This window comes from Eleutherodactylus coqui, chromosome 7 (genome assembly GCF_035609145.1).
Source record: "Eleutherodactylus coqui strain aEleCoq1 chromosome 7, aEleCoq1.hap1, whole genome shotgun sequence".
NCBI classification, from domain to species: Eukaryota; Metazoa; Chordata; class Amphibia; order Anura; family Eleutherodactylidae; genus Eleutherodactylus; species Eleutherodactylus coqui.
This window is the reverse complement of record NC_089843.1, coordinates 134,515,820-134,539,148: the sequence shown is the minus strand read 5'-3', so window position 1 is coordinate 134,539,148 and position 23,329 is coordinate 134,515,820. Positions and strand designations below refer to the sequence as shown.

The following is a 23,329-nucleotide window of genomic DNA, read 5'->3' as shown; positions in this document are numbered from 1 at the left end:
TGGAGGCGTAGCACGATTCGCAGTAAAGAGCTGGCTGTGTGAGAGCGGCCTAAGATACGCACAGACCAGGTAATTTTTTCACATAAAAATAAAGCAAGAAAAATCAAAATTGCTTTTTTTTTGGGGGGCGATGCCAGTGTTTTGTTAGAAATGGTGTTTATCCTGTGAAAAAAAGCCACACCCAGAACATGCAGCAATTGGCAAAAAAGGCCATAGACCCCAACAATGTACAAGTGAGAACTCAATGTTTGTAGGGCTTTTCATATGGTTTTGACCTATAGAAATTCCTGGAGACAGTTTTTTTTTTCCTTGTTTGGGTTCAGGGAAAAAAATGGTATTTTTGCAAAAATAGACCATCTGCTGTTTTCATTAGATTTGGTGGCATCTAACAGGCGCCTCTGCTGGTAAGGATGCAGCCCCATCTATAGAAAATAGCTCAATTTCCTAAGTAGATCCATATTCAATTTAGAGGATTGTGTGTGTTAGCTGTTCTCTGCTGGCGGTCCTCCCTGGGGCTGAAATACTCCTATTGATCCACCTTTCTCAATCATGTTTGTATACCTTCCCACAATATACTGCCTACTACCACAATCTGGAAGTTGTATCTTCATGGTCGGGGTAATGCCACAGTCTGCCTTTACTATTTCCTGATCCCTGTAGTGAGAATACTGCACAGGCCCGTTCTAGTGAATTGTTAAAATCCATAAGTATTACAAACGCCTGCCCTGCAAATACTGCTATCATGCATGTGTGTATAATCTATGAAAGGAATCCTGGTACCAACTGTAATCATTCTGTCTGTGACATGTTGGTTTCCCTCCCCCCCCCCCCCCCCCCCCATGGTTTTCAGCTCCTGATATATTGGGAATAGTAGCTGCAGAGCATTTGGAAGTCTTGCCATGTAAAGTTTGTTCAGCGGCATCGAATTATTACATAAGAGTAGAATATGCTGTGTATGACCGTTGGCCAAGTAACGTCACCTTTTTTCATCTTACCACCTTGGGTGGTTTGTGTCTTACATTCTTTTAAAATTATGTTCTGGCATTTGACCATTAATGGCCTCTATATAGGCTAGGCCACCAATGTTTGATTTGTGGTATTTCTCAATAAACCGTGAACCCTTCACTGCAGACAGCCATACATTTGGGGTGGGCCATTGTGTGACCATGAAGGTCTCCTCCTGGGACTCCTAATGATCATCAGAACACAAGGTCAGCAGTATGTCCATCTGTGGCTAGTGTTTAAATGACCCAGGTCACAACTGCCTATTGCTTCTGCTGAGCAGGATGGGGACCCTCCCCGATCACGCATTTATGAGCATATCCAAAGGATGGTCTTTAATATAAATAATTGGAAATGCCTATAATCACATAATATTGGATGGAAACCGAGGCATTAGACTTTGCTGCATTCTGCACACCAATTTAAAGGGAACCATTAAATAAGGGAAAAATACTTAATTCAGTGCATCGTTAAATACTGTAGATCTTGTTTTCTGCATTTATGTATGTTTGAGTTGTGTCTCACTGATACAACTTTTTAGGTTCCATATATTGAAAAATATTTAGGAACTACTCCTCTTAATGTACATGAAATACACCATACCAGTAAATATGGCTGACTAATCTCACTTTACATTAGTACAATTGATCATAATAGACCCAAATTATACATATAGAAGTCCTATGTGATGATGTAAAAGGGAACTCTGGGGGGGTTTTCTTTTGTGTATTTGCCAACAGTTCATAAACTATGCAATGTCTCTATAGTATGTACATCTGCAATCCGGTTTTAGTATTTATTTTATGATGTGGGTGCAATCAGCGGTTGCAGTGACTCCCTGTAAAAGCTTACATGCTCAGCTATGGAAATGCTGCTGTGGAAATGAACATTACTCTTAACTCTTTGTGGATTCATATGCCTCACATTCTTTTTATCTGTCAGTCTGACTTTACCCTGAACGTAAAGATTCCAATAAAATAATTACTAATAAATCAGTGTTATTTGACTGTTACAGTTAAACAGAGCTCTGACCCTTTTCCTTACCCTCACACCAGTCACTGCGATCCAATATGGTTTTATAGAGACATCCAATGCTTCTCATATGACTAACTTTTTGTTGCTTTTTCATTGTTACTGACTCAAATCTTTAGGGTGGGCTTACACAGGACCGCTATCATCCAAGTAGTCTTTATAGCCAGTTGTTGGTGACATGATCACCTCCATGCCAAGCTGTTGGTTAGTTGAACGACTGTCTAGTGTAAACAATCATTTAGCAACTAGTGACTATAACTAAAACAAAGTCTCACTCTCTTCACTAGAATAAACAAAAAAATTCTAAGCTTCAAACAGTAAGGGTGCCTACATACTTGCGATCAGGATATCGCTGCATTTTTTTAAAATGTGAATGTCAATAGGACTCTAATGTTGAAAACGCACTGCACAAAGATCATGATTTTTGTGTGAAGGCACCCTAAGGGATGTTTTACATTAGCATAGGTCAGCCACCTTATTACAGCTGCCCGGTATATACTACCTATCTGATGCATTGGTTTCCAATGCATCAGTTCAGATGGGCGTGTTCCCGATGCATAAAAATGTCCAGCCAGTGAAGATGGTGCATACGGTGCAAATTCCAGACACAGTTCCCAAACTATCTTTGATCGGAACATGGTGGGCCGCTTTCATAGACTCTTGTGGGAGTCTGACAGCTGCTGGAGAAGGGAGGGAGTTAAGCAGCATGACTGCGCTGCTAAGCACATCCCACCCTGGCAGCTCCCATTGGCTAAAGCAGAGTGGGAGGGACTAGCTCTAAACTCCCACTGCAAATAAAATCCCTCAAACTTGGTGTACTGGAATGCATTTAATTGCTTGAAAATGTTTCACGTTTTGGCCGTTTTTTCCGCCTTGCAGGTTAAGTGTATATATTGTCTATCATATCTTTTTTAGAAGTATTTTTTCCCCTCTAGGGAAACAAATAGGGAAAAAAAAATTCTAGGCGAGCCCCAGTAAAGTGACTTAATCAGCTCCTCTTTCACAATCTAACCTGCTTTCTCATGAGCTGGTCTCTACCTCTTACATTTGACTAAGAATGAATTAACAAAACTTAATGACCTCCTTTCTATACTATTCCGTCATCCATACTTGGCCCTGCACTCATTTTCAGGCACATGCCTAGCTGGACTCTAACCTCAGCAAAAGTCCCAGGGTGTAGAGCCTATTGCCACAGATCACCTGTAAGATAAGGCACTCCTCTTAAATACCATCTAACTGCTGTATACAGAATGAACATAGTGGTCACTATTAAGCCACACCAGGGACAAGTAGTACATGAGAAGGGCTGCACCACATCAGTTGAGCTATGAGAATTGGGCATACTGTACAGCCCTGGAAACTGACTAAGACCATCTCTGCTTAGAGATAGTAGAGGAGCTACACTCAGAAGGAAACCTGTAAGGGCTTGCGGACCACTGCTCAGTGAGTCCTTGGGTGACCCAGGACAGCACTAATCAGCTGCTTGCCACCTTAAGAATGCCTGTAAGGCTAAGACCCCCTAAATAAGCATGTGCAGCAAGCTGTACTGGAAACCAGAACCACCACTTGGTATATCACCAATGAGAATTAGACATACAGAAGCCCCAACTATAGGGCATGCAAATGAATATCAGACAGGCTTGAGTTCAGCTCGTACTGGACAGCTGTCAGGTGCAACTTCAACACACTTGCCCTGTGTCTGAGGCCTTAACGTGGAGCTGGAAGGTCTTAGGACTAATTCACACAGCTATGTACTCCGTCCATGTATTACACTGACAGAATATAGCCCCATTATAGTCTATACACAAGTGTTTGTGCAGAAGCTGATGTGCGGTGTTTGCAGATTGAACGGCATATGAAGGGATAGATGTTAGTATACAGTCCAATGCACGTCTTGCCGGACAGATGGAGTGGCCTTTCAATTACGGTTTCATTTCATCTTGCATATCGCAGCTTAGTCCTGAACAAGATGGACATTGTCTTCATTTAGCCTAACATGCTTTCAGTTATAGTATGTTATTGCTTTAGTTAAAATAAATAAACCCTAATATATCAGTCTATAGATTATACAAAGAAAGTCATTTTTATTCTTGACTTTTTTAAACTATATACACATGAAAGAAGATCCAATCAAGACAAAAGTAGCTTTAAGAAAATAAAATGTGTTAAATATGTTAATATAAGCAAACTGAGTGCTGATGGCGTACAACCTAAAGGTGTCATGCCCATAGCTGTGGCAGAATATCACAGTGCCCCACAAAACACTCGCCTCCCAGATTCAGCATGTTATTCCCGTTCCTCAAGCTGACACACCGGCAATGCAGGATGACACAGCTGGCAGTGACACATTCATGCGATGCTACAGCGGAAGTATAGCGCAAGGACCGGCTTCCATTGACTACAATGGAAGTCATCTGCGCGTATTCCTGCGGCAATTAGAACATGCCGCTGTTTCTTTCACGCTGCGGAATTCCACCGCAGAAAAACGCAGTGTGAACATTGAGTCATTAGGTTCAACAGAACATAATAGCTGCAGCAGAAATCCAGCTGCAGGCATTAGCCCTAAGGGGGATATTTAATCACATGAGACTTTAGTCTAAGAACCAATCCACAAGTTAATCAAAATGTTTCAGCATTTAAATTTGGCACAAATACATTCTCGGTGGTGTGAAAGTTGGTGCTGAAACTACACCTCAGTACCAGAATAGCTGAGACTTCAGAAAGTCACACATTATAAATCAGGTCTAAACAGCTGCAACATCTATAGCATGCCCACAAGGTTAGACAAAATAAGAAGGTGGCACAACCAGGCATAAATAATTTATAATAGGTGGGCAAGGTTCATAAGTACAGCACACGTTTGTTGGAGGGAGATTTATAAAAGCCATCTTTTGAGTGAGTGATAATCGTTGTTTAAATGTGTGCATTTTTCACAGTTTGGCCGAAAGACTTTTCAGTTCTGCTTGAAACAGTCATTCAGCAGAATCGCAGGCTGTGTTCTGCCCATGGAGAGCAGGGTACAGCCGATAATATTGTTACAGCTATTCTGCTTGCAGGGCTGAGAATGAGAAGCAGGACTGCAAGCTGTGTCTGCTGTCCATGGTGCTGAATTCTCCATGGGGAGCCCGTGGCTGAACAATGGAGCTAGTTACAGAGCTCTGACCTCCTGCTGAGTTCTGTAACAGCTCCCAGAATCTCATTTGCATGCAAATGAAGCTAATAATACTAATAGCAATTCGTGTCAATTAGTACTTTATGCAAAACAATCCCTGATCTTTCAATCATTTGAAAATAGTATGTAAAGACCTATTTAGACACAAGAATTAACACTCAAAAGCCATCTTTTGAGCAATAATTGTTGTGTCTAAATGGGCCTTAAGGCTGAATGAAGACAAGAGGGAGAGGGAGGAAAAAAAAAAAACCAAAAATCACATCCGCATGCTTTAACTGCTCTGCGGGCGCCCACGTCTCCATATGGGCTGCTTGATTTGTAGATGTTCCGCAAATTAAATCCACCAGTGTGCACAAGACCTTTGGCAGTCATCTTATCAGAGGCGGGATTACACTGAAAGGCGACACCTATACATAAACACTTGATTCTCCACTCACAATAGGTGATGTCACAGCTCACCACCTCCCTCACAATAACCTCTGAACCAGGTCACAAAGCAGACCCACAACACTCTCCTATAAAAAGTTAATAAACATATCCTCTATTCTTCCTATAGTCCATTAGGCCGCTTTACAAAACAAGAATTATTCAGCTTAGTGGCTAGAGTGAAAACCATAAGATCAAACTACTAACGACGGCCTGTTCGTGCGCGAGTTTTAGAGTGACTTACATGCACACGGCTGCTGTCCGGCTAGGTGTTCGTTCGTATTACAATGCAACTGAGGCCACAGGAGGTTTGTAGTCCACCCATAGTTTGCACAAGGATGCAGGACCTTTGATGACATCAGTCATGTGATTAGGGGCGGAGCATGCAAGTCATTCACTTGGGATGAGTCACCATCATGCGATCAGGGGTGGAGCATGACAGTGATGTCATCACAGTTCCTTCATCTCCAGTGCTGTGCTGCTTCTAATCCTTGTTGTATGGGATGAACAATGTATGTAGCAGTGCTGTGTGGCACACTGCGCCACCAGAAACACTGGTACTATAATTTATAATTGAAAAACAATAAGGGGAGGGAATAAATACCAGCATGGCATTATGAAGTCTAATGCTACAAAAGGTTTTCGTACTACAAAATATAATTTAATCTCAGTGCAAATAGGGACAGAAACATATCAAAACAAATATTTAAAAAAAGGCAAATAAAATGAAATTCAAGTAATTCATACACTTTAGGATGGCACATGGAATAGTCACCAGCCTAAAAGTCCTTATTTATATATGAGCCCTTGTAATTTAGGTAAAACCTCAAATAAGATTCAAAGTCATGCAAGTCTGATGTATGGAGGAGGCTGAGAAAAGTCATCTTCTGTTTCTAGACAAGAGCCTGTGATTTGTGCAGGAGAATTAAAGATCCTGTCATCACCTCCTAAAAGGGGAAACATCCAATATTAAAACAGTTACACTGCATACACTTGTTTTACTGCTAAAAAGAATAGCAACCAAAATCTGTCAGCTTGAATATGCTGTCCAAACTGCAGGCATCATGTTATGGAGCAGGAGCAGCTAAATCTATAGATTTATGGGGAAAGATTCAGTAGAACTTGTATTTTATTCATTTACATCTCTGAACATTCTGAGCTGAACAGTCAAATGGGCAGAGCCATCAGTGATTGACAGCTATCCCTGTATGTACAGTCATACAAGAAGCTGTCAATCACCTAAAGGACCGCCCTTTAGATCCATCTCTTCGCTTCTCCTGCTCTATAACATGCCGCCTGTAGTTTGGGCAACAACATGTTTAAGCTGACAGATTCCCTTTAATAGGGTCCTGGACACAGGCATGTGACAGCCCCTATAACGAGACACTGCTGGCAACTTCCTACAACGGACAATGGCATTTTTTCCCCCTTCAATTATGCAAAGTTTTGCTTAAAGCTATTAGAGAAGATATTTCAACCTTAAGCAAGACAGTGAATGCAGAGTATGTTGACATATGGTGCTCCATGGTAATTGCTTGTGGAATGTGATCTGTAAGGCCAGATGGATTAGGCATATATAAGAGGTAAGCATGCACAAAGCAGTATAGTGAACTGACTTTCAGGTAGCATCATGTATACCAGGTTTGTAGGCAAACTATACTCACCACGAGAAGTGCACACTAGTTCAACAGTCTGAGGTTGCTCATCAGCAGGATGCAGCCACTCCTAAGTAAAAGTGCGTAAAGAGAGTTTAAGTTTGTATACATTTATATTCCCATCAGCTGAGAAATGGGAAGATGGATATTTCAGGAAATTGCACATAAGTATGTATATAGTCACTAATAACCTATAGGCATCATCTCTTTACATCCACACACAATGATGTCACCAAGTGGATGCCCAAACACTTGCGACGGTTTTAGATTGAACTCGGGGCCCTCTTACATACGAGTGCTGGACAAATGATGCCCGATACTTGTCCTTGTGATGCTCGCTCAATATAGGAGCGAGGATCGCTGACGGTTCATCCAGCAGGGAGGCTGGAGGAGAGTTCTCTACCCACTCCTCCCCATTCACAGTAAGCAGCGACCATTCAGTACTGAACGGCTGCTGCTTACACAGAATGAAAGTCATCCATCTTTTAAACTACTTGAAAGTAAACAACTGGACATTTCTCGTCCAGTCGTCCACGTTCTGCAGGCTGTTACACAGGACATTTATCGTTCAAAACCCCCTAGGGAGAACGACAGTCATGTGTGGCAGGGCCCTTACTCCATCGCAACCTGAAGACAGTTTCAGCGTCTGTCCCGAACAAACAACTCTAAGGCTGGGTTCCCACACAGCAGACTCCCGCTGAAAATTTTGCGGTTTGGCCGCAGTGAAAAACCGCAAAGTTTCCCCCAGAAAAGCGCTGCTTTAAAACCCACGGCGCTTAGCTGCGGGTTTTGGAGCGGCTTGGCCGCATGCTTTTCCATTGCGGCCAGCACTTCCAAAGAGGAGAGCACAGCCGCAACAGAAAAAAAAAAAAAAAAGAATGGACATGCAGTGGCTGGGAAATCCACGCCGCTTCGCCGCGACGGATTAGCAGTCCTGTGTGAATTAGATTTTTGACAAATCTCATCCACATGGCTGGCTATTCCCAGGATTAGCAGCAGCAGGTGGATTTGCCATGGCGAAATTCTGGACGAAATTTCCGTGGCAAACCCGCCCTATGTGAACCCAGCCCAAAGGCCATTTAGACAATGATTATCGCTCAAAATTTGCTCAAAAGTCAACTTGAGCGATAATCGTTGTGTGTAACTACACTTACATAGTACAGTTTTCATTATGCTATCGCTCATCGCTGTCTTCCAGCATTATCAGGGATTCACAGCAGGATACAGCTGATACTATTGTTTCAGCTGTATCCTGCTCCTTGATGACAGGCTGGGTATGAAGAACACAGCGGTCCAGCTCTGTTCTCCATACCCCGCACGAAGTGCTTAGCTGTATAACAGCCAGACGCTCTGTGCCGGAAACAGCTGGATGCAGAAGACAAGCGGGGACACCTTGCTTGTCTTCTGCATCCTCCGCTGGCAGCACAAGGTGATTGCTCATCTTGCGCTGTAAATGACACAATCATCACTCAAAAGACATCTTTTGAGCGATAAATCGGTGTTTAAATTGGCCTTAACAGCTGTTAAGTTCCCGTGAAACTAATTGATTTACTCACCATCCCAGTGAGGTTGTCATAGCACATACAATGTGGTAAGCTTCTGCACCCCATAAATGCAATGCACAGGACTATACACAGACTGAAGAATGATGCCACAAGCATAGCTATATTTGCTCCTTGAACAAGCTGGCCAAGTATGAAATGCTAGAAGAAAGAACAAAAAAAAAAATAGAAGACATTAGAATTAGTGAATCAAATCACTAAAACTTATCATACGTAGTACTTTAGATCATACTTACACTGGCATAATCAGCTCCATTAACCCCTTAATGCCACAGGGCATAAGTGTACATCCTGGCTGCAGGGTACTTAACACAACAGGGTGTACACTTACATCCTGGGGTTAGCACGAGATCAGAAGAGATCCTGCACTATCTGGCAGCAGCAGCCAGCTGTCACCTATAGCCAGCCTCCCGCAACAGCGGGGGTGCATTGGGACAGCGACCCCCCGCTGTTAACCCCTTCCCTGCTGCGATCTCTGTGACATCAAACTCTCATGATATTTGCGGAGGGCTGATGGGTTGCCATGGCAACAGGAAACCAGCTACAGGCGTCCCGCTTTGCCGTTGCTCATTAACACCATTAGAAGCAATAAGGCATTGCACGACAGAAGTCCTGCAATGCCTTACCATAGCAATCATAGATGTAATGGTACAAGTCCCCTACAGAAACATAAATAGTGTAAAAAAAAAAAAAAGTTTCAAAACAATTTCACATATTTGGTATCGTAGTATCCGTAATGACTCAAAACAAATTGAACACCTTTTATCCTGCATGGCAAAAAGCTGAAAAAGGAAGAGGCAAAATGCTTATTGCAGGGGCACTGCAGCAGTCATGCGATAACCAGTGACATCCAACAAAACCGGGAGGACAGAAGGGCTACAGTTTTGGGTCAACAAGCACAGTTGGTTATTTTAGTACAGTTGGAGCTTTAGGGAAAATGCTGTCCAGCAACTAGACAAAAAGTACCACTTTCAGGCTAATGGCCCTCTAACTGCACTTTTAAAAGAGGCTTTTCCTGGACTAGAAATATAATAAATAAAAGTAAGTCTGTCATATATTACTACTCACCCCCACCCCACCCCCATCCACTCAAGTGTATAGAGCTGAGCGTCAATGTCGTAGAACAGCGCAAGAAAAAAAAAAAAAAAATCAAGATGCATTATTGTGAATACATTCTAGTCATGGGCATAAAATATGTATAATTACACTTACTGCATGAATAATGTGAACAGGTGAATGGGAGAGGACCTCATCGTCATCCTCGCCATAAGAAAGGGTTAAACACGCATAGACAATTATGATCAAGGTGGTGAAACAAGAAAAGACTGCAGACGCAATAAGCGTATTCACCTATGGATAAATAATGTTAAGTTAGCTAGTTATAAGCAAAACCAGCCAGAGCGAGCCATACAAAGCAGCACGATCCACTGGACTACTAGAGGGACTAAATGGTCTTACGAGAATAGGATTTTTCTTCTGTGATGAAAATAAAGCCAGCACACCAGGAACCGCCATGATCTAGAAACAGAAGTAGTGGTTTAAATAGGAGTGCAGCTTTCTTTATGAAAAAGTGTATTCACAGTTGAGAGAGCCCCCTTAGTGCTTTTGACTAAATAAGTGTTCCTACTGCCATAGCTGGAGGCCAGCATGAGTCTTATTGCACCACCATCTCATCCCTGCATCCTCTTGGCCAATAATTAAGGAGCATTTTCACCTAAATGTAAAATTTAGAGGGACAGTGACGTTAGCATTAAGGGAGCTCTGGCTGAGCATCTGTGGGCAACAGTATTTATTTCAATGGGGCTGACGGAAACACTCAAGCAAGTGCCGCTGCATTCAGTCTCCTCCTCACTATGGTAGGGGTTTAGTAGCCCCACAGTGAGAAGACCGAACCTCCAATCTTGTGATCGGCCAGGGTCTCTCAGCAAGTTATGCCCTATCCATAGGGTATTAATCAATGGCTGTGATTGGAGAAGCCAGTGCTGGCTGTGATTGGCTGAGCTGGCTGTCACTCAGCCAATCAGAGCAAGCTCTTGCTGGAGGCAGGGATTTCTAGTCTCAGTCGTTAGCAAAAGATCCTCTCCTGGCTTGACAAGTTCCCAGCACCCTGCACGGAGGTCCAGAAAGTCCCTGACGGCACCTGCCAGGTGAGTATGGATTTTTTTTCAGCATCCTTGGCTGCGTTCTCAGCAGTGCTCAAAACCCTGGCATAACACATGCCAGCTCTGATGAAACCGGGCTGAATCTGTAGTAAACGTAGCGCTGAAAACCACTGTGTTTCTGCAGACGCCTGTGTGAGGAAGGCCTTACAAAAGGAGCAAGAGGAGAAAAACCACTCCACAATTTGCTACCCAATTTCTTCTGCATATGGAAATTTCCCACTTGTGGATGTTAACTGCTATTTGTCACGTGACAAGGCTCAGAAGAAGCAGCATTGGTTTTTGTATTTACATTTTTTTTAATGGGGTGTTAAAAAAATTTTTTAAAAAATAAAATAAAAATTTGCGTATTAAAAACTACAACCATTTTCTTCATCCCACAGAGAAACCTGAAGCTGCAATCTTCCATTTGCTTACATAATTATACTATATGAAGTGTCACTTTGCTCCTCAAGTTAGGCATATTAGACCCGAAAGGTCACTGTAAAGCACAGACCCAGAGCCCATGATTTGGCTTACAGCTGCTAAGGCAACCATTGGCATCTTGCAATCAAATCATGGGGGTGCCAATGGGATAAGGAGGAAGAGCTCTCCAAACCCCCTTAGACACTGAAGTTTGCATTAACCTTGGCATCCAGGGGTTTTAGAGGCCAGAATCAAAGCTAGCTCCTATCTTAGCCACTGCAGAGGAAGCCCGGCTGCCATTTACAGCCAGCTCTCACTGAGGATATTGAGGGCTCATCTCCTGAGCCTACACAGAGATGTATGGCGGCTTGTACCAACACCTTGGTGGCTGCGATGTACATGCAAGTCACATGTTGGCAAGGTATTAAATACTGTAGTGTATAATGGTTTGCTGATTTAAAGGGACCCGTTCTTTACAGTTAAGAAATCTAGTCTACAGGGGGCAGTTTTTGCTTTGACGGTCCCCAATGTATACGTGCAGCACCTCCCCCTTCCCACTGTGAATAGCCGGTTGTGGGAATTCCTAGTAGCAGATTTTTTTTTTTAAAGGGGTTGTCTGAAGACCTTAAGTGTGGAGTAAAGAAAAGTGTATAAAATATATACCCTTACCGTTCCAGCCCACAGTGGCGCTCTAGTTTTCCCCAATGCAGATTCTTTACGAAAGGATCCATCCATGAAGCCACAGACCACACACACACCAGCACACGCGATTTGAAGGATTCCAAGCACCACCATGCTTCGTTGGTTGAATATAAAATAACGATAACGATCCATGACACGGGGTGTCTCAAGAAGCTGTTCCTATTGGTGACCTTGATCTTCTTGCCTTCTAGAAAAGGAGATGGAAATCAGGAATCATGTGTCAGAGCAAATCCATAATCCGGGCCAGGACTCCTCAACCTCACAAGTGAGCCACAGATATCAGGAGGTCTTAGTGGAACTGCTAGCGGACAGCGTGCAAAAGGCTTCCTACTTTGACTCATCCCTACTTGTTAGAGGAGTTCCTTGACAAAGGGATTACAAATTGCTCACCTGCTGGAATTATCGGTAATCTATGGGAAAATCTGGCAGTTAATGTAGCTTTCCACGGGGCGATTGCAGCAAATCATGGCATACTGTGATTTGCCGCCCGCGAGCGGAGAATTGCTATGATTCTCTGCTCGTAGGAGAGGGCTTAGGTGTTCACTTAGGTGGTCATAAGGATTTACCATTGTTGAATTGTGGGAGCAAATGCAGACGCCAGACAAGTGCAGTAATCAATGTGTACTACAACGAAGATGGTCTTGGTAGTAGTGTGCCATGTCTCTTAACCCCTTCCCTCCCCATGACGTAAGGGTACGTCACGGGAGCAGGGTACTTCCCGCAAAATTACATACCCTTACGTCATAGGGATAGTGCGAGATCATAGCAGATCTCACGCTAGCCCGCAGTGGGAGCCGGCTGTCACTAGTAGCCGGCCTCCCACTGGGACAGCGGGGGGTGGGGGCTAGGGAAAATCGGAGATACGCCCACCCGCTGTTAACCCCTTCCCTGCCACGATCTAAGTAGATCACAGTATAGAAAGGGTTCACAGAGGGAGCGCAGATAGCGTTAAAAGAGAAAAATAAAGTACAAAAAAAAAAATGTAAAAAAAAAAAAGTTAAACACTTTTTCTATGCTTTTTCTCATATTAGCATAAAAAAATTCCACAAATTTGGTAACGACGCATACAATAAGTTGAACACGCTTTTTATCCTGCACAGCAAAAAGCATTTTAAAAAAAAGCTAAAAAAACTGAGGCAAAAATACTAATTTTTAGCATTTTGCCTCCCAAAAAACACAATAAAAGTGATAAAAAAACAAAACAAACATATGTACCTCAAAATGGTACCAATAAAAACTACAGCTCATCTCGTAAAAAAAATAAGCCCTCACAGAGCGCAGCCCATGTAAAAATAAAAAAGTTATAGGACTTTGAATGCAGTGATTCAGAAAAAAATAAATTTCCAAAAAAAGGGTTTTTAGTGTGGAAAAACCTAATATATATATATATGAAGTTTGGTATCGTAACCGTACCGGCCCACAGAAAAAAAAAAATGTAGTGTGTCATTTATGCTGCACCACACTCTAGGACTCCCAAAGCTCCAGGAGAGGAGCCACGGTACAGCCCATGGTTCACCGCACTGCTGTATGCGAAAACATTTACTAAATGAAGAAGCTGCATGTCAAGAGGCTGACACAGTTAGTTTGACACTTGTATCAGAAAATACCAGCCGGTAGCGGTCTGTTGTAAACGTGGCATAGCACACAATAGTCATGTTACCACATATGTATCTACAGGGCTGATTTATGAGACGAAGACAAAAAGGACTTTGCTGCCCCTAGCAACCAATTACAGCTCAGCTTTCATTAGTCAAGGACATAAGTGTGAGAAGAAAGCAGCGCTGTGATTGGCTGCCACAGCAGTCAGTAGGTCTTCCACAAGGCTGCAGTAAATGCGTGTCACACATTACTCCAGTTCTCACACACGGCCATGTAGGTGGTTTCCTATGTCACTAATACAAGCAGCAGGAAGTATGGAGACAGGCTGCAGGGGACACAAAGACATCAGAGCAGCCGAGTGATGGACGGCGCCGGGAGCGGCACTGCTCACGGGAGAAGCATGGCGCGCTGTCCGCTCACCAGTCCCACTTACCGGCCTGTCCAAGTTCACCAGCATCAAAGAGCTGACGAGAATATCCTCATACAATCTTCAGACACTTCCCTCAGGTCAACCTCAACTGCTAGGAAACACCCCCGGCCAGGTGAGTAGAACCGCCCAGTCCGTACTTGTGTGTTACAGGAAGGCACCTCCCACTGTGTGTACAGGTGTGCACGGTCCGGCGCCCGCCTGCCCCATAGAGGAGGGGAGATGTGGTGATAGACGTGTGAGCCTGACTTGTGCAGCTTTTGTTTTCTGGTGTCTTTGTAATAAAAAATAATCTCATTTTTATAAACTGGTTATTTTTCCCCATTGCCTATAAAGCGCCCACAGAGCGGATTTATCAAATGTTTTACAGATACTACAGTCATTATTAATCACGGGCTCCATTTTCCCCTCCGCAGTATTGGGAGCGCGTTGTTGATCCCCTCTCTATAGGAGAATTAAGTCCAGCACTATCCCATGGATGTCAAAGGGCAATTAAGTTCAATTAGTTTAATAATTGCTGAAAAAAAGACACGTTTTGAAGGCAGCATAGGACAACCTTAAAGGAGATGTCCCGCGCCGAAACGGGTTTTTTTTTTTTTAAACCCCCCCCCCGTTCGGCGCGAGACAACCCCGATGCAGGGGTTAAAAAAACCACCCGCACAGCGCTTACCTGAATCCCGGCGGTCCGGTGACTTCAATACTTACCGCTGAAGATGGCCGCCGGGATCCTCTATCTTCGTGGACCGCAGCTCTTCTGTGCGGTCCACTGCCGATTCCAGCCTCCTGATTGGCTGGAATCGGCACGTGACGGGGCGGAGCTACACGGAGCTACACGGAGCCCCATAGAGAACAGCAGAAGACCCGGACTGCGCAAGCGCGGCTAATTTGGCCATCGGAGGCCAAAAATTAGTCGGCACCATGGAGACGAGGACGCCAGCAACGGAGCAGGTAAGTAAAAAACTTTTTATAACTTCTGTATGGCTCATAATTAATGCACAATGTATATTACAAAGTGCATTATTATGGCCATACAGAAGTGTATAACCCCACTTGCTGCCTCGGGACAACCCCTTTAAGAGCTTATACCCTTGCAATAGCGTGACTTTTTGTGCTGTGAAGGTCACACTAGAACGCGTTTTAGCACATTGTCCTATACTTTTTGCACTGACGGTTACCGCTCACACCCGCGCCATGATTGAAAAGGCTATGCAGCCTAATTAGTCCTTGGTTTTATCGATTTCCTTGCAAAACTGTGCAGTTTATTGCGCAATTTCTCAGGCATGCATTTCTGCACCCATATAGACTCCTATGGTGGCTATGCACAAATGTGTGCAGAAAAGAGCACGTCACTATTTTTGCGCACGTAAAATGCATGCACAAATGCGAAAGGGTAAATAAACCCATTGAAAATAACCGGTTTTATTCTGTGGCGCCCTTAGAGAGATCAGATCATCGGCCTCCGCGAACAGAGTCCATCGGCCACGGAACTGCTCCCTGAGGACTCAAAAAGTAGTCTGTGAAAATGTTCCTAACTTGAAGACCAGAGGATGCTGCGCTGCCATACAGAATCTGGCCAACTGTACCTTCCGGTAGGATAGTTGCAGGTTGAGCCTCTTCTGCATTCCAACCCCAAATATGGTGCGGAACCACACAAGCACAAAGTACCGCACACATTCTCAGGAGACATCTGAAGAGCGCTACGGAAAACCCTCCACTCGCTGGTTAGAATTCCAAGAGTATAGTCAATGAATTACGCCGGTAAGTAAAAAAACATGACTCCTGGTGTTCAAAGGGACACAGAACATGGGTGATTAGGCCACGGCCCTCATCTGCCATAACGAATGGGGCTGGTGGACCTGAAGAGCCAGGAAGGTTCAGGCAGAGATGGTTGGTTGGTAAGAATCTGCTGACCAATTCTGGCAGCTTTGAAGATGTGAGCATCCACAGAGCCTCCATCTGCCCTGATATCAACTATTATAAACCAATACTTGCTGCCAGCAACCACCAGCAGCACTACCGAAAAATACTGGTATTTTAGTAATAGCGGGCCCCGAGTGCAGCAACTTCTTCACACCAATGTGTTTGGCATCCAGGGCCTCAAGGCAGTTAGGAAACTACGCGGCAGTCTGGAATCCTTTAGTGATGTTCAACCATTCATCACAAGAGGGAGGAGAGATCAACGATGTCTTCAGGTGTTGCCACATAACATTGTAGACATTCCTGGAATTGTTGATTGCCGTGTTTATACACCTGAATAAGGGCTCATGTCCACGACCGTGTGCTCACCACGTATCAGGCGTGATATGATATGTATGGACAGTGTTTTCCATATGCATCCCTGCTCCGTACAAAGTGGGGGATTAAAAGAAAAAAAACGTTGCGAATGTCCATGGCGTGTGATTCGCAGTGCCATACAGAGCCCATATGCGGTCTCTGCTGCAGAGCTTATGGGCTGTAACATGTAAACCGCTGCAGGAGACCCACAGCGTTTTACGCATAGGGCTGTGGGCATGAGCCCTAAGAAATAAGTGTTTTTATAGGCATATGTATTGGTGAAACATTTGTTAATTAATAAAGTGGTGACAGATACCACCAGAATGCCCCCTCTCCGTGCCAGCAGAGTGCCTTCCTACACACATCCACAGAATTAAAGGGGACAATCCAGGAGCATAGACACATATGTAAAAAACAATTGCAGGGACTTAAGAACAGTTTCAAGAAGACAAGCCCTGTTAGGGTCCCCTACTTGGAACCATCCTCTGTAGGTCGGAACGGTAGACTTCAAGCGTACCTAACTTTTCAGAATAGGTTGCCAAAGGTGTGTACATGAGGAATAATAATAGAAATGAACATTATATGACTTGTATTCTGCATCTGATAGCATCACTTGACAGAAAGAAGAGACCCAAGGGACCTCCAGGGTCATCGGGTCAAACTCCCTGCTCCATGCGGGAGTCACTAAATCATCCCAGACAGATGTCTGTCCAGCCTTTATTTGAAGACTTCATTGAAGGAGAACTCACCACCTCCTGTGGCAACTTGTTCCACTCATTGATCACCCTCACTGGTTCTCTAATATCTAATCTGTGTCTCCTCCCTTTCAGTTTCATCCTATTGCTTCTAGTCTTTCCTTGTGCAAATGAGAATAGGGCTGATCCCTCTGCACTGTGACAGCCATTCAGATATTTGTAGACAGCTATTAAGTCTCCTCTCAGCCTTCTTTTTTGCAAGCTAAACATTCCCAGATTCTTTAACCATTCCTCATAGGACATCTTTTACAGACCGCTCCCCATGCTGGTAGCTCTTCTTTAGGTAGATTTTAATAGCTAGAGAACAGTCATTAAAACCAGCAATTACGGAGTTGTAAATTAAAGGTTTTCTATCATTGGAAAATAAATAAAAAAAAAAAATCAATATTTACCCATTCCTCCCCAGGCAGGCTTCTTACCGCATCTTCTCCTCGCCAATCTTCTCCTGACTCCTGCAGTTCCTCGGGTCACCTCACCTCCAGCCGGTCCCTATCACTATGTGGAGTCACTATTACTAAAGCCAGCACTGGTGAATCTAGTAAGGGTTGTGGAAGCAGGATGGAGAGAGTATGCAGACACGAGTCATGGCTGGAAGTTGTCATGGCGGTCTGGACCCAGATAGAGAAGAAATCTGAAAACACAGGACTCCAATTAGAGGACACTACCTGTGAGCACTGGAGGTGACTGCACTTTATTCACAATCACTGTGTTATTCTGATCCATACTAGGGGTGAGCCAGTGTATCTAAGCAGCAGTGTCATAAAAGTTGTAGACATCCTGCGCCCACTCAACTGATTGATCGGGGAGCCGATCGACAGACCCTAGCCGATCAACTATTGATGACCTATCCTGAGGATAGCTCATCAGTAGTATTTCCCTGGAAAACCCATTCAAGGGTGAAAATACACAATGGCTCGCCTCACACATCCAAACCCCACCCGCTGCAGCCAACGGCTGCACAATTTTGCCAGTAATTTGTATGGCCATGGTTTAGATTTGTGTGACCATCCACACCATGTCTCCACCCTAAAGGTTGGTTAGCTACTTATGAGCCAGTGCTGTGTGTTTGCCCCTAGCCTAGCCACTGGCTACAGGCATGCTTGGATAGACAGGTGCTGCCTGCACCTTGATAGATGTTCTATTATTGCTTATGAATTAGGTTTCTGTTGGACTCTGTGTTTGTTTAGCTGCTTGAACTACATTTTGGCTTAGGGTTTCTATTGACCTTTTCATTATGCATTTTCTCCATCTCTAAAACCAGATTGGAGTTTCATTTTAAGAACCCTCCCTCAAGAGTCATTCAAAAAAGTGTAAACACAGACTTATAAACATAAGAAAAATGTGTATAAAACCGTACAATAGCTTTCTCCATTTCTGTAGAACATACAGTGTTGTATTGTATGTGTTCCTTATTAGCTAAAATGTACTGCAGTAAGTCATTAGAAAATGTAAGGGAGATTGCATGTGCCTATGTTGTCCCTGTAGCCAGCAAATGTGTTTGGAAGCCATTAGTAGCACTTAAGAAGAATTTACACTGCCTTAACTTTACACGACCGCATGATTTATAGACCGCTCTCGTCGATATTTGGAGTGTATGTATTATGCAGAAAGACCATATTGATTACAAAGTATTGATAGATCACGGTCTATCCCCCACCTGTATTATCACTGCAGTCCAACTATATCCCAATACTGTTTTGTGTTACCAGTATTACTTTACATTATCTGGGGCTTGTGAATATAATGTACTGGTAAGTATTACTGGCCATATCTCACCAATATACTGCTATGTATGAGAAATCTAGTGCTGGTCATTTTATCAGTATCGGAAATTTATCATGTTGCTATGTTTTGGCCAACCAACACCCCAGAAACCCTCCTTCTGACTTTGGCCAGGTTAGGTCAGAAAGGTAAGGAATTGTGTAATCTGGTGTCCACTTCTCCCATATCTGGATTGTCAGGTTAGAAGTGAACTAGAAATAGCCAGAGAGAGGTCAGCTTCATGTGTGAACAAACATGCTTTTATTTATATATGGTGTCCTGTTCCTGACATGTGGCACCATATATAAATAAAAGCATGTTTGTTCACACATGAAGCCGACCTCTCTCTGGCCACGTCTTCGTTTGTAATACCGCAAGGACTGTGCGGTGGGGTCTGAGCTCTGTGTCTACATGCCATCACAAACTACAAAGCATCTGGGTGAAATATAGGTGAGCAAACTATCTTTTTGATTTTTTGTAGAAGTGAAGTAGCAACCCGATACTGTTGTATCTTGTCGACACCAGAAGCTAGGGGTGTTGACAGCCCTTAGGTGTTGTCGAACGCCCCTGTCATACCCCTAGCTTCCAATTGGCTACATTGTCCGGCCATGGAATAAATTAACATAACAGTGGCCAACACGGTGGCGGGAGACGAGATGGATGGCTGCCGCATCCATTATAGTGCGGCAAGGAACAGGTGAGCACCGACACCCCCCGACTGCTGTAAATAAACCCCCCCACTTACCCCCTGCCTCCACCACCCCCTCCCTCCCGCTGTGCCTTGTCCTGTCAGAGCCCCTGCTCTGGCACTTTCCCAGGCTCAGTGCTCCTGTCCTTCAGCACCGTTTACAGGGGTGCCTTTTTTTACTCACCCCACTGCACTGGCTTCTGCCGTGGCTGCTTCTGCGCTGCCACTTTCCAGCGGCGCTTTACAGGGGCGCCTCCTGTCAGTCATCCCGCCGCTCTCCCTTGTCCCTTTCATTGCTCCTGCACATTCTCTGCAGATGGTACACCACCTGGACACTGTCCCCTGGAGTAAGGTCCTAGCAGCTTGGGGACTGAGCTTTGCCTTGGATGGAGGGTTAGTTTTAGTGTTAGGGTTACATGATTATCTGTAAACAGCTAATAATGTAAGCCTAACACTGAAACTAACCCTCCATCCAAGGTAAAGCTCAGTCCCAATGCTGCTAGGACCTTGCTCCAAGCAGCCAATCACTAGCTTGTGGGCATATAGTGGGCGGATACAGCCCACCACTAGGTCTCCACCCATACTTGTGGTGGAGACAAGATACACCAGTACCCAGCAACTCTACTCCCTTTCAGGGTTCTTTACTATTATACTGTAGCCTATGAAAGCAGCAGTCTGTAGAGCAGGGTATTATGTTGTGGAAGCACAGAACTGCTCTATATAGTCAATGGAAAGGCAATTATCCACAACCTAAGCATGCAAAAAAAAAAAATTCTCTACATGTCACAAAACTGGCCTTCTTGCTAAAATGATCTCCAGTACATAATAAGTTATGCATTTTATTCATGAGTACCTTGCTTTATTCAGCTGTGTCACATCCTGCTATTTCGAGAGGGTTTACAAAAATAACTACAGGAGACAAGGGGATACTTTAATGCATTGTTTAATACCAAGAAGTCTTAAATTGTATAGCCATTTATTTGCTACAAATTGTTACTTAGTTTAACTGGCGAACATTTGCTTTCCACATCTTTTAAAATGAAATATTTGTCAGAGTGAAATTTTTATCGTTTTTCCCAGAAGTCATATAAGCATAGATCACAATCTGGAAGTCGCAGTGCTTCGTGTTTCAAAGATCAACCAACCATGCATTCAAGTCTTAAAACAGTAACCAGCAGCATTCTGAATTCAAGATATTGCTCGTGCGGGCTCTAAAGCAGACATGAAATAAAACCATTTAAACCATTTTTCAATAATAACATAATAAACCTGTTATCCTGCATGTGTAGGGCATCTTCACTTGTGGCATCTTTACAAAAACACACATGTAAACAGTTCCTTATACACTTGTTTATCTCTTTCCTGCAGACAGAAGTTTACATTCTAGAAAAGTATCCTCCAAGATATGGTTCTTGAGGACTAACACAATATGGTTGTAAAGGACAATTTTGTGGTTCAGGTTAGTGTACATACATCTGGCAAACAAAAGCAGCGGTATACAATACACACGTGTCACATATTTCACCCAAGAAACCCAATATAGTATGTAGAATTGTCCAGATTTTAAAGCTGTAGGTTACAGCATCCTGAAATATAGGAATAAATTGTTTTAACACTGCAATATTAAAAGAGACACTGTCACCATCTTTTTGCAGCCCTGACTGACAGCAGTAACAGATAGTGCCTGTCACACTGATATATGTCTGCTATACCTATCTGTGCAGTAGTTTTGGAGAAACTTGAATTTTATTAGTAGCAGCCAGACGTAGAACTAGACCTGGATATTAATGAGTTGCAGGCTAGCCACACCCAGCCCACCCTCCAGCCAATGATTGTCAGCTCTCTCACACAGTAATAGGCAGACAGCAGTCAATCCATGGCTGAAGGGCAGGGTGAGTGTAGCCAGCCTGCAGCTCATGAATATCCAGGACTACTTTAAGTAGTCCTCAATGCATTTGTTGCTATTGATAAAAGGTGTGTTTTTTTTCCCCAAACTAGTACACAGATTCACACAGCAGACATGTCACTGTCATCAGTTTGACTGGCATACCTTAATTCTGCCCTATGAGAGGGGTGCAAAAAGATGGTCTCTTTAAAGGGGTTGTCTCGCGGCAGCAAGTGGGGTTATACACTTCTGTATGGCCATATTAATGCACTTTGTAATGTACATCGTGCATTAAATATGAGCCATACAGAAGTTATTCACTTACCTGCTCCGTTGCTAGCGTCCCCGTCGCCATGGTTCCGTCTAATTTCGGTGTCTTCTTGCCTTTTTAGACGCGCTTGCGCAGATCCGTCTTCTCCCTTCTTCTCCCTTCGGCTCCGCTCGGCAGCATCGGCATTTTGGCTCCGCCCCCTTGTACGCATCATCGCGTAGCTCCGCCCCATGATGTGTGCCGGTTCCAGCCTCCTGATTGGCTGGAATCGGCACGTGACGGGGGCGGAGCTACGCGATGATGCGTACAAGGGGGCGGAGCCAAAATGCCGATGCTGCCGAGCGGAGCCGAAGGGAGAAGAAGGGAGAAGACGGATCTGCGCAAGCGCGTCTAAAAAGGCAAGAAGACACCGAAATTAGACGGAACCATGGCGACGGGGACGCTAGCAACGGAGCAGGTAAGTGAATAACTTCTGTATGGCTCATATTTAATGCACGATGTATATTACAAAGTGCATTAATATGGCCATACAGAAGTGTATAACCCCACTTGCTGCCGCGAGACAACCCCTTTAAATATTACACTCTGAGAATTTTCCCATATACGTTATTTTAACATTTCCAGGTGCAACAGTGTCCACTGCCTGAATCTATCAAGTAAAAGCAAGTACCATGCAGATCCATCATAGGGTCTTGGATCCTGTAAAACTCTAAGCCATGACACCACTGTGAAAGGAGTCTAAAATCTGTGGTGCTGTGGGGAGGGGACAGGTTACCCTTAACAAAAAGGACAACTGGAAGGTTGAATGATACAAAAAAAAAAAAAAAGACCACGTATTATCAAAATGATTAAAGACTATGGACACTTTTGTGGGCTTTTTTTTTTTCTTTAAAATCAATGTATTTTTTACATAAAAATCATATCTGTAATTGAATGTTGTAACAATTTTTTACAATTTACTTTCTAGACTTGCCCTGTGTCCCATTACATTGATAGTTGGAGAACTGAGATTCCTGTACAATCTGTCAGTCAGGAGGGGGTGCGGGGATACTTACAGCTACACAAGGTTAAGGGAGACTATTAGCCGCTTGTGAGAACTGTTAACACTTTAAATACTGCTCTGACAGCGGCATTTAAAGTGTTAACAGTTCTGACGAGCGGCGCGGCTCGTCAGAACTGCTGCCGCCGGGTGCCCGCTGTAAGAAACAGCCTGCACCCGACGTTCAGGGGGCCCGTACAGCGTCCCACGATAAGATCGCGGGACGCTGTGTGGTTGCTAGGCTGCCGGGGACCTCCTGAAAGGCCCCAGGGCTGCCTATGCAGAGTGCCCATCAAGTGCACGGCTTGATAGGCGCTCTGCATAGACAGCCCTAGGGCCTTTCAGAAGGCCCCCGGCTGCCTAGCAGCTGCGATCTGACCGGACAGGCTTCTATCAGGCTTGATAGAAGCCTGCCCGGTCCCTGCACAGTATGATGTAATGCCATAGCATGACATCATACTGTGCAGGACAGATAGTTCGTATCTAGCGAAATTCGTAACTCGAATGTTCGCAAG

At 44.0% G+C, this 23,329-nt stretch overlaps 1 protein-coding gene and 2 long non-coding RNA genes across 3 annotated transcripts; 1 reads left to right on the top strand and 2 right to left on the bottom strand.

Moving 5' to 3' along the window:
• Positions 1–4,094: 4,094 nt before the first annotated feature.
• Positions 4,095–14,305, bottom strand: LOC136572812 (uncharacterized). Its single transcript, XM_066573735.1, has 7 exons — positions 14,148–14,305; positions 12,083–12,302; positions 10,308–10,367; positions 10,062–10,199; positions 8,844–8,990; positions 7,297–7,357; positions 4,095–6,579 (listed from the first exon to the last, which is right to left on the bottom strand). Exons 2-7 carry the CDS (start codon positions 12,245–12,247, stop codon positions 6,476–6,478), a joined length of 675 nt encoding a protein of 224 aa, XP_066429832.1. The 5' UTR covers positions 12,248–12,302; positions 14,148–14,305; the 3' UTR covers positions 4,095–6,475.
• LOC136572814 (uncharacterized) lies at positions 14,028–20,795 on the top strand. The gene is made up of 3 exons (XR_010785823.1): positions 14,028–14,256; positions 17,577–17,850; positions 20,700–20,795. It is a non-coding gene; the product is annotated as an uncharacterized lncRNA (long non-coding RNA).
• On the bottom strand, positions 20,547–23,078 carry LOC136572813 (uncharacterized). The gene is made up of 2 exons (XR_010785822.1): positions 22,343–23,078; positions 20,547–21,707 (listed from the first exon to the last, which is right to left on the bottom strand). It is a non-coding gene; the product is annotated as an uncharacterized lncRNA (long non-coding RNA).
• Positions 23,079–23,329: the final 251 nt, after the last annotated feature.